The sequence below is a fragment of the Anas platyrhynchos genome, chromosome 1, assembly GCF_047663525.1.
Source record: "Anas platyrhynchos isolate ZD024472 breed Pekin duck chromosome 1, IASCAAS_PekinDuck_T2T, whole genome shotgun sequence".
Lineage (NCBI taxonomy): Eukaryota > Metazoa > Chordata > Aves > Anseriformes > Anatidae > Anas > Anas platyrhynchos.
The window spans coordinates 15,821,264-15,835,986 of NC_092587.1; the positions used below are offsets into that span (position 1 = coordinate 15,821,264).

The 14,723-nt window shown below is 37.3% G+C and overlaps 1 protein-coding gene across 8 annotated transcripts in view; it reads left to right on the forward strand.

The window, feature by feature from the left end:
• Positions 1 to 14,723, forward strand: part of KIF21A (kinesin family member 21A) — an 87,987-nt gene that overhangs the window by 52,539 nt on the left and 20,725 nt on the right. For 5 of the 8 annotated variants that reach the window (XM_027458910.2, XM_027458888.2, XM_027458900.3 and 2 more), the window contains 13 exons: positions 430 to 618; positions 1,566 to 1,765; positions 2,187 to 2,294; positions 2,810 to 2,878; positions 2,984 to 3,195; positions 3,855 to 4,008; positions 4,367 to 4,567; positions 5,889 to 5,990; positions 7,652 to 7,817; positions 8,333 to 8,353; positions 12,284 to 12,344; positions 12,549 to 12,603; positions 13,977 to 14,194. In XM_027458910.2, coding sequence (XP_027314711.1) covers positions 430 to 618; positions 1,566 to 1,765; positions 2,187 to 2,294; positions 2,810 to 2,878; positions 2,984 to 3,195; positions 3,855 to 4,008; positions 4,367 to 4,567; positions 5,889 to 5,990; positions 7,652 to 7,817; positions 8,333 to 8,353; positions 12,284 to 12,344; positions 12,549 to 12,603; positions 13,977 to 14,194 — 1,756 coding nt within the window. The remainder of the gene's footprint in view (positions 1 to 429; positions 619 to 1,565; positions 1,766 to 2,186; positions 2,295 to 2,809; positions 2,879 to 2,983; positions 3,196 to 3,854; positions 4,009 to 4,366; positions 4,568 to 5,888; positions 5,991 to 7,651; positions 7,818 to 8,332; positions 8,354 to 12,283; positions 12,345 to 12,548; positions 12,604 to 13,976; positions 14,195 to 14,723) is intronic. The other 3 variants (XM_027458891.3, XM_027458897.2, XM_038186417.1) reach the window with 1 other exon arrangement.

Here is a 14,723-nt window from a genome sequence, read left to right on the forward strand (position 1 = left end):
TTGGAGTTTGGCAACAGCCAGACTTTGAATCATAAACCCAGCAGGTTATAAAATCAAAGTTGTTCTCCAGCCCTGAGGTGATTCAGGTCTCACAGTCTGAATAACTTTTATAGTTAGGAGTTATAGTTTAGGAGAGACTGCTGATGGTGAGTTTTAACTGTAAAGAATTAAAACATTTGGGCAACTAAGTTCCAATGAGAGAGATCTTTTCCTCCCTCTTTCCCAGTTCTATCATGGAGAATGTTTAAGGAGGAGACTTTGTCATGATTTTCAGTAATGGTTTCACTTGCTTCATTGTGTTTCATTTAGAGTTTCCCTATGTACAACTACACGTCAGGAAACAACCTTAACATTGCAGGGGGAATACATGTTTATGTGGTAACCATTCTGTTAACAGAAATCTTAATTATCCGTATCTTTTTATTTCAGAAAATTATCAGGCTGACTTGGCAAATATCACCTGTGAAATAGCCATTAAGCAGAAACTGATAGACGAGCTAGAAAACAGCCAGCGAAGACTGCAAACACTGAAAAAACAGTATGAGGAGAAACTAATGATGCTGCAACATAAGATTCGAGACACTCAGCTTGAAAGAGATCAGGTTCTTCAAAACTTGGGTAAGAAGTAAAAATTATTTAAATCTAAATGATAAGATCTCCAGGTTGAATTGTTTGCCACTTTCCTTGCCTCTTTTTGCAAACATGGGAACTTGCAGAAAACAGAAACAGGTTTGTACCCAAAATGCTAGTGAGTCATACCTATTTCATTCTAGTTTCTGTCAGAATTGAGAGATTTTTCTCAAAAAAATTACTGCTACTGACAGGTATTTGATTTACTTGAATGAGCATTTTCAGTTTTCTAGGAACTCTTATTTTCTTTTTAACATAGTTCTTGAGATAGTACATAAATTAAAAGTTTGTTTTAGTGACAGCCTCCCCATTTTCTTTGGCTTGCCTAAAATAAGAATGAAAATCAAAGTGGCCTTGCAGAGAAGTTTTACTAACTATCACATATTTAAATAGAGTTGTGTTAAAATGAAAAATTAATTGTGGCATTAATTGAGCCATGAATAATTTGAAGTTTGGGGGAAGTTTTCTTTATTGGTTTGTTTCTATTATTTCTTTTAAAAATATACTGTATATGCTTTATCATATTTACTCTGTATGCTTTTGCTATTCCCTTATCCTTCCTTAGACCTTCCCTTTTGATCAGCATCAGAAAGTGGTTATTAGGCCTGATGTCTCTAGGGACCTGTTTTGACTGTTCTTGTGATCTTGTATGTGTATGAGTGAGCAAGCATGCATATATTTATGTCTTCAGGTATTTGGATATTTATTGCCCAGTGCAAAGAAATCGGAAGGAAAGTAATAAGATTTGATCCCTTACCCAGGAAGACATAAAAGATAAAGATCTCGAAACAGTGCAGGTGACAGGAACTAGATGCAAATGACGTTTTTCAAATATTGTGAAAAATGCTAAAAGCAGAGGAAAGAGTCTTCTGCTGTGGCTGGCAAAATGAAAATATTGTAAACAAAAGCAGACTAAGAATTCCCTTTTGTTCTAGGTTCTGTAGAAACCTATTCAGAAGAAAAGGCAAAAAAAATCAAGTCAGAATATGAAAAGAAACTCCAAGCCATGAATAAAGAACTGCAGAGACTTCAAACAGCTCAAAAGGAACATGCACGGTTGCTTAAGAATCAGTCTCAATATGAAAAGCAACTGAAGAAACTGCAGCAGGAGGTGACAGAGATGAAGAAAACTAAGGTATATTTCAGTATTTTTAAGTGTCTTACAACGAGTGTTTGTTCAGTGGAAGATGGATTGAGATCATCTCTGCGTTTATCCACTGGATAATTCTGTTCTTGCTGTCAGCTGCTCAAAAGACTGAAAACAGAAAAGATTTGAAGACTACGCTATTCCTGTGTGTGCACATGTGTGTGGGGAGCCCTTTTAGGATTAATGAACGGATATTACTGCATCAAACATGTGGAGAAGCTTGTGCTGCTTATTACTTGTTATTCAGCACTGAGTGAAAAAGACACATTAGATGGAGAAGGGAAATTGCTAAAAGCATGTAATATACTGAAAGATGGCAGTTTGGAGGAAAAAAAAATCCTTTATATAGTGGGGGCTGGGAATAGCACTTCAGTGCAAACAGCTTTTCTAAGTGATGACTTCTTCACAGGTTCGCCTGATGAAACAAATGAAAGAAGAGCAGGAGAAAGCTAGAATGACTGAATCTAGAAGAAATAGAGAAATTGCACAACTTAAAAAGGAGCAACGCAAACGAGAGGTGATTAAAGAGATAGAGAACTTTCATCTGGAATAAGTAGCTATTGTTAAGATGTGCATCCATTAGCCAGCATGTGCCCTGTGTAAATGTCTTTACTGAGGCAGGCATGTACCTGTATACTTTTGCCAGTCAAAATGCACATAATTTGACTTATGTGATAACTCAGTTCCTAGCTTCAAGTGATAAGTGCAACAGAAAATGGAAGACTTGCTGAATATGTACATCAGTGTTGTTTTATTAATGAATCTTTACAAAACTGTTGCAATCACCTTATTTGCATGCAAGTGGTCTTTTTGATAGAGAATAGCTATAGTGAAAAATGTACTGTCATTCTGTCCTAGAAAGAGCAAGAAACCATTCTGACTGGACCCTTCATGTCACAATATTTATGCAAACTTACATTAGTGTATAAAGTTGTTTTGTTTTGTTTTGTTTTTTTTCTTTTCTTTAATACAGCGATTCATTGTGGCAGAGAATGGAAAGAATATCATCTGTTGCTTTTGTTTTTTCCACAGCACCAGCTCAGGCTTCTGGAAGCTCAGAAGAGAAATCAAGAAGTAATCTTACGTCGCAAAACTGAAGAGGTACTGTGGTAAAAGAGTAACACATCCTTGAAAGCAGAATAACACTGTGTTGCTGCAACTTAGAATGGAGTTTCAGGGTAATTGTGTCTTTTCGCTCTGTTTCAGGTCACAGCCCTTCGTCGGCAAGTAAGGCCTCTGTCTGATAAAGCGGCAGGAAAAGTAAGTCGAAAGCTGAGTCTGCCTGAGCATCCGATTCAGGAACCAAGTTCTAGCTCATCAGCTGAGCACGATGGCTCCAGAACAGCAGCACAGCAGAAGATGAGAATCCCTGTTGCAAGGGTTCAAGCGTTATCCGTAACTGCAACAAATGGAACAGGGTAAGGATTAAAATTCTTTAGTACTTTTTTAAGAGAACTGGAAATTGAATGAGCTTTATAGCAGATATTCGTTCTAATGGTACATATTGCAGTCATTGGTATTTTTCAGACTGCTGTCATGTAATGCTCATAAAACAGTCATTTTACCATTACCAAATATAATTTCCATTTTGTGGGCTTAAGTAAGCGTGGAATAATTTAAAATGACATTAAAGGATAAAGTGTATTAAGATGCACAAAATTTTCAAAATCCAGTTAATCTGTTTCAAAGAAATGTCCTTATGGGTCCAAGGCCCGTAATGTTCGTATTTTCAACAATAATCTTGTTGTAAAACCCAGTGTAATACATTAGCTTTACTGATGGGCTTCCACTGTAGCTTGAAGCACATTTTCTTGTTAAACAGGGAATGATTCTTCGGTGGCACTGAATTTCAGGATGCCGCAGTGCTGATACATTTTTTTTTTTTAAATGCTATACATTTAAGTGTAGTAGAGTTCAGTGCAGGGTGCACATAGGTTTCTGGTGCATTTTGGCAAACTGCAGGAAATTCTGCAAGAAATTTAAGTTGTTCATGAAAAATATTCTGGCCTGATAGTTTCCCCCTTCAAGCCTGAACTACTTTAAACTTAGCTGTATGTTTCTCTTGAATTTATAACAGAAAGAAATATCAGCGGAAAGCAGTGACAACCCGAGTTTATTCCTCAAAGGCAGCCAGGATGAAGTGGCAGTTACTTGAACGCAGAGTGACTGATATCATCATGCAGAGGATGACCATTTCCAATATGGAGGCAGATATGAACAGGTTACTTACGGTGGGTGACCTACTATGGACTATTGGCTATGTGGTCATATTAAATAAAGAGTAGTTTATTTACATTTGTTGTAAATATATTGCTGGGATGGTGGCATAGGCAAAGTGACTTGGAATCCCTTGCAGGGAATGAAGAAGCTTTTATCTCTAGTAAGTGTTTGGAGATGGGCTTTCTGTGCTTAGTAAGGAATAACACATCAATGGGATCATGTGTAAATATATTAAAAGAATGTCTGTCTTCACATAGAAATAATGATCTGTTAGTTAAATTTTAAGAAGGAAAAGAAAACAAAATAAGGGCACTTAAATGTTCTAATGTTTACTAATTTTATGTCATATTATGTCTTTGGGGAAAATAGCAACGCGAAGAGCTTACAAAAAGAAGAGAAAAACTTTCAAAGAAAAGGGAGAAGCTCATCAAGGATGGTGGTGGCAGTGAAGCAGATAGAAATGTCCAAAATATAAATGAAGAGATGGAATCACTAACTGCAAATATAGACTACATTAATGACAGCATTTCTGACTGCCAAGCAAACATCATGCAAATGGAAGAAGCAAAGGTAGGTCAAATATTAATTGAAATAATGGAAAGACTGAAAACAAAAAACAACTGTGTTAGCCTTGAAATTGTTCCTGTTTAGAAACAAATTTTGTTTTGGTTGTATAAAGGAACTGGAAATTGGTGAAAAATTAACTGAAGCCTGAAATGAAGGGTGTAAATGCAACTGGACCTTCAGGTCTGAGTTTTAGTGTTGATACCATAATGCAAGTTAATACGCAAGGTGTTTAAACATTGAAACGGATGCCTTCTATTCTGCTGGTATCATATTAATGTAATTCTTGGGACCAAAAGTTACCAGCTTTTATCCTCTTCCTGCAGCAATAGATATACTTCTAGTCCCTTGTGTTGTTTTCATATGGTTTAAATATACATAAGTAGTTTTGTATGTTAGCATTTATGTAAATTACTTTTATTATCTATAGCCCTTTAGTAAATTTCCAATTATGGAACAATGGCTTTCTGTAACTAAGGAGGCTTTTCAGTTGAAGTTGCTTGTTTAGGACTGACCTCAGATAGACATCTTCCCTTATTAAGTTACTATTATGATTGATGTAGAAACTTGAATATTGGCTAAAGCAGTGAAATGTGAAAATTTGTAATGTGCATCATAACATACATGATCCAGCAGGAGGAAGCCATCAGATACAGTCTCTTAGATCCCTCAGTGCGTGGTAATATGAAGTCTGAACTCTAAGACTTAACCAGTATTTTTTTTACATAGCAGTCTTTGAGTTCTCCCTCTGTCACCTTGGGCTAATTTGTGCATTAAAGCATGTTGTGTTACCAGTAGCTCTTACTGTTTTATTTGCATCAGGATTTCTTGCATTTTGGACAGTGTGGTGCAAGGTTACAGGACTTTATACTGCCAATAAAATAGTGAACACAAAAGACTTCTTAATTCCTAAGGGTACCGGAGTGCTTAATACTGACTGAGAATAATCAGAAGAAAAATAATGGGAAGACTAGGGGGAGAAGTCTTTAAATACACAAAGGGAGCAGAGACTAAAGAAATAAATTTCTTTCTGTACCCACTGTGAATAGCTTAGAAAGGAAGTGTATGAGTTACAGATTAGTAAGAGTTTCCTAACAGGAAAGAAATGGAAGAATTGTAAGGCTGCAGAGTCTGTACGATGGAATATCTTGGGGGATAGTTTGGAAAAAAAGACTGTCAGGCGTGGTTTAGAGGTAGCCAAGAGAATAATTGGGCAATATTGGAGCATCCGCACTGTTTCTATTTTCTATGAGTAAAAAATGATTAAGTAATTACAAAAATGCATTTTTTTCCTTACCACCTGACTCTTTTATTGGTGCACATGTAGGAAGAGGGAGAGACCTTGGATGTAACAGCGGTGATTAATGCTTGCACTTTGACAGAAGCTCGATATTTGCTTGATCACTTCCTCACGATGGGTATCAATAAGGTAATGTAGCAAGCGAAATGTGTGTGTCAGAACTATGCCATGTATCAGGAGCAGAGCTGTGCTGACATAAAGGCTGGCTAACTTAAATTTACACCTGTGGAAAGTAAGCCAGACCTAACAAAGCAGGTCAGCACTACTGAGTCATGCTGGTTCTCAGTGTGGAGGCCCTTGAGATCCATTGTCAGCTTCAACCCGTTTGGTGTTTTTTTAATCCCCAGAAGAGGCCACTTCATTCTACAAAAATATAGTGCTGTTAAAAGAACTACATGAGGTAATTAGCATCAAATAAATAATATATTTCCATGTTTTCCAACAAGCTCCTAATAAATGCTCGGGATGTTCTCTTTAAAGACTGGCTCAGCTCAGCGACTTTCTTAAGAATGTGAGCCTTTTTTAAAAAATTTGTTTTAAGGTAGGATAATATAATGTTGCATGGCACACTTTGGTGAGACTTCTGCTTTTGAGTAGAGCAAGATGGGCTTTTCTTAAAGCTTTGGGAAATAATACTTTCAAAATGAGTAATTGGCAGTTTATAACCATGTGCACACATCTATCACATGCTCTCCCAGCGTCTTTTCTTTGTGTTCGGAGGCCATGCTCACTGACATGGAATTGAGTGAAAGATTTTAGGACTATTGAAATGAACTTTGAGTCAGTCCCAGTGGCTAATTCTGCCTTCTTGATTCACTACTATTGTGACTAAGGTAGTCTAAAAAGTTTGAGAACAAAACAAGAAGAAACCTGGGAAGAAATTTCCCATAACCACATTGGCTTCTGCAAAATTTGTTTTGTCAGCCCTTAGGTGGGTTGAATGCATACCTGATTCCTTGCAACAGAATATGTGAGAGAAGAGTCTCTGACTCTGTTAACAATTTCTCCTTTTAATTAACGTTGCATTATGTGAAGGACTTTCTTGCAAAATTGATCATGCACGCTTTCTGTTTTGTTTCTGCATGCAAAATGTGTCTATTGAAACATGCCTATTGTTTTAGTTTGGATAAAATAAGAATCAAATCTTTGTCCATAGTACTATACTTTCTTAATTGGTAGTGCTTGGTCATCTTCTACCCTGCAAGCATTTCAAAAGATGCTTTGTACCTTCACCTTTCCAATTCTCTTCTATTTGGAAAGTCTTTCCTTTAAATTTCCTTGGCTATACTTTCTTCAGCTAAAAAAGCCCCACTAAAACATGGGCCTAGGGAATTTCCCTCTCTTAAGTTAGACTGAGAGATCTTCCAGCAAAAGCTGAATGTTCAATGAGTAATTCTGTAGGAAAGATTACTGTTCTGATTTTGCTTTATTACAGAATATCATAGGTAATAGATTAAAAAAAAAAAATAATAAAAGGGTACTGTAGTGATGTGTGAAAAAATTAAGGTGTTAATTTTCATGTGCTTTTTGGTCTTGAATAAGCATGAGAAATCTATGAATTATACTTGGGATTCATATCCAAGTTAACCTCTGGATGCATATTTACAAGGAAGAGTCTGAGGATCACAAGTTGACTCTTAATCTTTTAGTTAACGTCTGAACTTTAGGGTGTGAAAGAAAGGTTACGTGTTTTTTGTATTCATAGTTTTTAAAAATTTGGGGCAATTCTTCTTTTCTAAACAAAGGTGTTGTGACAGAACTTCATTGTTTTTGTTCGTTTTCTTTCCTAGGGTCTCCAAGCAGCTCAGAAAGAAGCTCAGATTAAAGTTCTTGAGGGGCGCCTTAAGCAGACCGAAATCACTAGTGCTACTCAGAACCAACTGCTGTTTCATATGCTGAAAGAGAAAGCTGAGTTAAATCCTGAACTTGATGCTTTGCTGGGTCATGCTTTGCAAGGTAATTTTGTCATCTTATATTCTGAGCTGTCAGCTGCATGTCATGTTTGCCTTTCATGCATGCTGTACTGGGCATTCTAGGCTGTTTCTTTTCTGAATAGATGCTGTATTTTAACATATTAAATTTAAACTCTACTTCACAATTGATGTGCATGTATGTCATTTTTAAGTATATCCACTCAGCAGTGAAATGTAGGAAATAAGCTTTTTATTATCGAGATCTTTAAAATTCAAATAATCTGTCTGTTATTTTTATAAAAGATTGCATTTACAATTTGATGTCTTTTTAACATTTGAATGTGAAATTCTAAACATATAATCCTGTTCAATCATCGTACGTTAGTGATTTTGAAAGTGGCATTGTATGTCTGTTACGGCATCTATTCTACTTCTCGTGAGATGATATTAAGAAAAAATATAGAGTACATTTGGGTACTTATGTTTTATTTCTATTTATAAATGGATATGTTTTGATTGGAGTGTTGCTTTTGTTTCCTTGTTGCTGTTATTACACAGACCTAGATAGCATACCGCTGGGTAAGTATGTTTAGCTTTCTGTGTACTGTACAGCTGCATGAGTTACTAATTCATTCATGTTCACTAACTGGTGCGTCTTAGAATTTGTGAGTGTGTGAAGTTTGCATGAACTACTCTGTAAATGTACTCGTTACCATGAGCTTACAGAGCATTCCTCCTTCCTGAAACCCCTATAGCTTCACGTTAGGTTTGGTAGATAAGTGAACACAGAAAGCAGAGCTGTATTTCAATTTTATGACTTACTGTCTGTGAACCTTTATGTTCAGAATACATAAGGCTATTTTATGCTATATTACCACTATAGCTGTGATAAATTCTACATTTTTTTACTGAAAAAAAAAAAAGGTCTTAATGCAGTTCATTTTTAACCTAGTTTATTTCATAATGTAAATATTTTACAGAACAGAGCTTTTTTCTCACTTTTTTTCAATTGGGTTTAGTTATTACTTCACTAACTTTGAGGAGATAAATCTTTTGTTGTTGTTGCTTCTAAATTATTCTGAAGAAAGCAACACTCATTTTCTCAGCTCCTATACTCCCAGTCATGAATTTGGCTATGTTTGAAACCTGAAAGAAATATTCCTGATGTCAGCTTGTTTTCTATCATCCTGTTTTACTTCTAATCCCATTAAGCTGTCCTGTGCTAGTCTGCATAGGCATCTGAAACATTTCATATGTACAGGACTGTCTTAAAGTGTATAGATCATCACCTGGTATAAGCCAGTGAGAACAATTCCAGCTTTGCCAGTGTCTCGACAGGTGACACCTGCTGATGATCTGTGTTAGGGCATGTTGCTGCATTTGGCTAGTATTTCCTCAGAAATGTCAGTGGTTATTAGTATTGTAGTTTGTCTAGAATAGCCCCTTTCTTGTGTGTGTTTGTGTGTGTGCGTTCACCCCTGTTGGTGTGAGAGCAGTGCTTCACCAGCTAGGATGTTAGCACTGCATTTTCTTTTAGCTCTGGACAGGCTTTCACTTGTTAACAGCATCTGGAGCACTCTTTTGAAAATACTTTTGTTAAATGCATTGAAACAGTAGCTCTACTGTGAAAATTTTTGTAGAGTATGTACCATTAAAGAAGCTTTTTAACACTTTGCAAGCATGAACTGAGGCTTTTAAAACACTTAAGGCACTCAGGACTGTGCTAACACTTTTTAGGAAGGAAACTTCACTGGATGTACCTTAAACTGAATACACCATACTAACCTCAGTCCACACAGAAATCCATATTGTTGATGGTCTGTATTTTGTAGATCACTAGTGGTTAAACCTTTTGGGCTGTACACAGTTCAGAAGCTGTTGAAGTGAGGCTTTGAGGCTGGGACTGGTGACTGGGACTCTTGTGCAGGGGCTCCCTGGCAGTCAGACACAATTCCCAAGGGTGGAAGTGTGGGTGGCAAAGACCGATTTCAACAGCTCAAGGGGAAGACCCACTCAGCCTCATCCCTAACAGAGTAGTTGCACCTTCAGGGTGCTGATCATGGTGCTGATCATCAGCTGCTTGTGAAACGCTCCCTTGATGCCTTCTTTCAGCTCTGCGATCTGTAAGTTCTTAGCCACTTGAACATGGTTGGCTTGAAGAAGTTGGGGTGTTCCCGAGTGTAGTTGTGTACCTGCATTCAAATGGAGCCTGAAGAAAAGGTTTCAATCTGCAATGAACTTTATCACAGGCTCAGATATTTACCTACAGAACGGGCTTTTTATTTTGGGTGCAGATGAACTCTTCGTGCTTGTGAAGAGTTAGCATGACGACAAAGTGAAACGTTGCTGGAGTGACTCCTTCCTGAAGCAGTGGGAGCTGCTTCTCCTTCCCACCTGTGACAGCTGGGCATTTCTGGTTGGGGCTCACAGCCGTGTGTGTGCAGATCTTGAAAGAGCAGGTTAAAAGTCATCTCCACTGGATTAAATGTGCTGGTGTGGCACGTTTCAGTACAAATTGTACTGTCACTGTTCAGTTGTCTCTACATGAGGATGAAGACCTCATCGTGAAGCCATCAGCAAAGCTCTGCACTGGTCTTAGATCACCGATTATCAGCAGTTCTGTCTCCTGCTCCTCACAAGCAGTACTGCCTTTTGCTAACCTTATTGTTCCTTTCATCTCCTCTTGCTCAGGCCTTCTTGGAGAGTCTTACTCTTCTGTCTCTTTGCATTTCTTGTTTTTGTGCACTGGTTTTTACTTGGGGGCTTCCAACAGTCTTCCTGTGATGAATTGCAGATAAACCCAAGAAAACCATTACTACAACACATCAGGTCATGTGAGTGCGAGCCCACAAGTAAAATCCCATATTTTGTGGCAATCCCATGCTTTCTACTTTTACAAGTAACAACAAAGTGGATGACAAGCCCTTTATGAGAAGTGCATGAGGTAACATCATCACAATAATGAAATAAAATGCATTTATTTTACTGTTGCTGCTTTGGTGCCTTGCTAGGGGGAACAGTGCTCCAGATCTTATCTGCAGAAGACACCCAGTAATAACATATATAGGAAAGATTTAGTGTGGGCTCAAACCCAGGATGGAAAAACAACAACAAAAAACAACTGTTCTATGAGTTTTAACAGTGCAACCCTGAGTACCTCTGAAGTGCATTGTTGGAGCTGTTGTTAGATTGATGTATGTTTTAAGCTTTTTCAGGAAACATTTTTAGATTTAGTGTACACAAGAAGGCAGCATTTTCCCTCTCATTCTTTCTTCTGAGAATTCAACTGGAGATTATATATTTTTCCTGCCTTTCTCCAAAGCATGAACTTGCATTTAAAATATATGCATGGACAAACCTATTTTGACGTGGGTACCAAATATATTAATGCTGTGTGTTACAAATGGTATCTGCTTTCTGGCAGAGATAAGTAAATACCCTTAGAGCATCTCTAATAATAAAGAAGAGATTTAGTGGAATGTCATCAGAATGTTATTTAATCCTTACAATTTCACGTGTGTGTTCAAAAATACGGGACTTGTAGGAATTTAATACCCATATCCTCAAGCTATACTTAGAATTATCACTAGAATAACATGCAAGTAAAGGATTTTTTCTCCTGGCAGTTGGAATTGATTGTGCACATGCCCTGGACTGGTTGTCTTAGCCTGATGTTTTGCATGCAGACATGTTAATCTGATGTTTGATAGCGTAACAGTGTGTGCCATGCATGCTGGTTTTGTCTTTTGTGCACAGGCTTCAATATCTATTTTACCTCAGGAGCATTTCTACAGAACAGCTTCTTTTCACAGTTACCTTCAATGCGATTAATATTTTTAGGAGCAGGCCCATAGTATTAAATGGTGGCATCATCCTGTTTTGAAACTGATATGCTTACATACTAACAAAGTGCTTGCTTCTTGTCAGGCTGATGCTGCCATTCTGTATAAACTGGAGCTGAGCCTCAGCTCACTAGCTAGATAAAAATGCATTTTATTTTTATTTTATTTATTTATTTTTTAACAGATTTGATTCTGTCTTGGAGCAGGATGATCACAAAAAGGAAGTGGAACAAGCATCCTTGCTGTCCATTGACTAGCATCTTCTTTTCGATGTCTTGCAGTTAATCTGCTTTGCTTTTCTTCTTTCTTTCTTCCAGATCTCCTTCTACAATTTCTATTTCTCTGTCAACCATGTTGCTCTACTACAATAGAAGACCACATTTGGCACTGTATGCCAAGGTGTATGATTTCCTTAAGCTGTGTGAAAGAACTTAGGAAAATTTATGAATGAAAAATTCAAAAATGAAAATAAATTATGGAAAGGAAAAAACAGGAAGATTCAATGGGAAACGGCTGGCAAATAGGGATTTAGAAAATCTCTTGTCTACCTTTCATATATGCCGTTCATCTACATTCAACATTATCTGAAATGTTGTGTACAGTAATAAAGCCTGGATGTCCTGTTGTAGATGCACAGGCTAACGTTATTCTTTTGGTGATTTTCTAGAAAATTTGGAAGATAGTACTGATGAGGATGCCCCATTGCATAGTCCTGGGACGGAAGGAAGGTGAGCAAACTGGATCTGGTTCTGGAAAAAAAGCTGTCACTTCCTCTTTTTGCAACACATTATGTACCCATTAGAAGATACCTGTGATGTGGTTTCCTTCCACATTGCCTACCAATTCCCTAGGAAGAAGGATGAAACTAAAAATGCACATTCTGCAAAGATACAGCTGTTTTCTTGCTAACTGTGCTGTAATTTCTCTTTTAGTTCATTGTCTTCAGATCTTTTGAAGCTTTGTGGTGAAGTCAAACCCAAAAGCAAGGTAGGCAGTACAATAATAATAATAATAATTTATACTTTAATGGAAGCTTCTGGGGGATGATATTGCATTGCTCTAGAGACATTAATGAGCGAAGACATACAGAAGGTGAACTGAAGCACTGTTCATGTGATTCATTTGTGATGTGCTTTTGCTTAATATTCCCCTCTGAGAAACAATGATAAAAGTGTATTGTCTTTCAATGTCTTGTGGCTGAATTTTTACAGTTTAGGAAGATTACTAGCACTCCAAACTGGAGTAGATTTGTAGTTTAGTATTACTGAGGCTGCAGTTTAATGCCAGGGGGAATTGGAAACATGATTTCTTTTTTTTTTTTTTAATTTTTTTTTTCATTATTATTTGCTTCTATGGTCATAGGAGTGTTAAGGATGTTTATAAGCAAATAGAAGTTTGTCCTTCAGGTTCTTAATTAAATCTGGCATTGGAGGTGTATATCTAGGTTGGCTGCAGTTTAATATTAACAGGAGTGGGAACTGGAAACGTGTACTGTTTGTGATTTGCTTCTGTGGTCACAGGAGCATAAAGCAAATTTGTAAAGTACAAGTCTATCCTCCATGCTTTGAACTGCAGTTGACTTTAGAGGAACATATCTAGGTTGGTGTTTCATTACTGATAGTGTCCCTTGGCTTCACAGCTCTTCGGGTAGGTAAACTGAATTACTTTAATCTGAAAATGTTGGTATGAAGTAAACGTAATTTTTTTAAGGGCTGTGTTTAGGCTGGACCTTTGTCTTCCCCAGTGGCCTTTCTTTCCAAGAGGAATTGATCTAAATTTCACAGCAGCAGCTTAAACACATAGAGTGTATGGTCAGTTCCAAGAATGACCATGTTGCATAAAGCTTGGCACCTTTCTGAAGTTCTCTGCTGTTTTCCAATTGTTGAAATGCTGAGTGAATATTAATTCATCTTGGCTTGAATTACTTCTGAATTGATATAAACTAAGTAGTAGATGTTTTTACATCATAAGAAGCATCAGTGTAAGAAGTTACTCCAATATTATTGTAGTTATTTAAATTCATATTTTGCTTTTTTTCCGCTGCTTTATAACATTTCATTTAGTTAACCCTAGGAGAATAATGTTGCGCTCTTGTAGTATTGATAGGCACTTGTAACTGGTTTCCAAGGATATCCTTTCAAACAGTTGTCAAATCAATGTTTCGTGCTGTTGAACTTGACTTGCCTCCTCTGAAATCATTTGGAAGGATACAGGTGAGCTCCGTGATTTAGTTTCCAAAGGTAGTTGCCAAGTGATTTGAGGGGGATGCTGATTACCAGCTAATTATAATCTTAAACGTAGCACTCTTGACACATCCTAGGAAATGTTTAAGTTGCAACTTGCTTTCTGTTTGTCTGCAGGCCCGCCGGAGGACCACTACCCAGATGGAATTGCTGTACGCAGATAGCAGCGATTTAGTCTCTGACACTAGTGCTGCAGGCTCCACTTTGCCTGGCCCTCTTGCATCTGCTGCAGAAACCCAAGAAAGTGGGGTGACTGCTGACACAAATGATACTGCTGCTAGGGACAGAGAGTTTATTCCCCCACCATCTGGCTTACCTTCTAAGATAGGCAGCATGTAAGTTTGGCCATGCTGTACTAATTATTCTTTGCTTCGTAGAAGTGCATGTTGCCAATTTCTTGTAATCTGTTATTTTAACTGTACAAGGGAGGTTGATATACTCAAGCTTACTAAATACTGACAAAGCCCTTCCTTCTTTTTCTGCCATCACCACTCTAGAAGGTAGAAATGCACTGTTATATATAATTGGTTTCCAAGCTTCTATTAAGTTGTTCTGTCATAGTGAAATTATTGTAGTCTTGATTCTAAATAGTGGGAAAAATGGACCCAGTACCTTGGATATTTTGTTTTACTCATACCATAGGAAATTCACTTTCTAGGGAGATAGCAGGAAATCTGCTTAAAACAGCAGAGTTTAAAAAACAAAACAAACAAACAAAAAACCCCACCACAAAGCAGCAACAATAAAAACTTTAAATAATGTGGTAATAGTATCTGTGTGTGGTCCTAACTGTCAGGTAAAATCTTCTTGTGAGACATTTTGTGTGGACCATGCTTAAACTGAAGAAGTCTATATATTAATGGA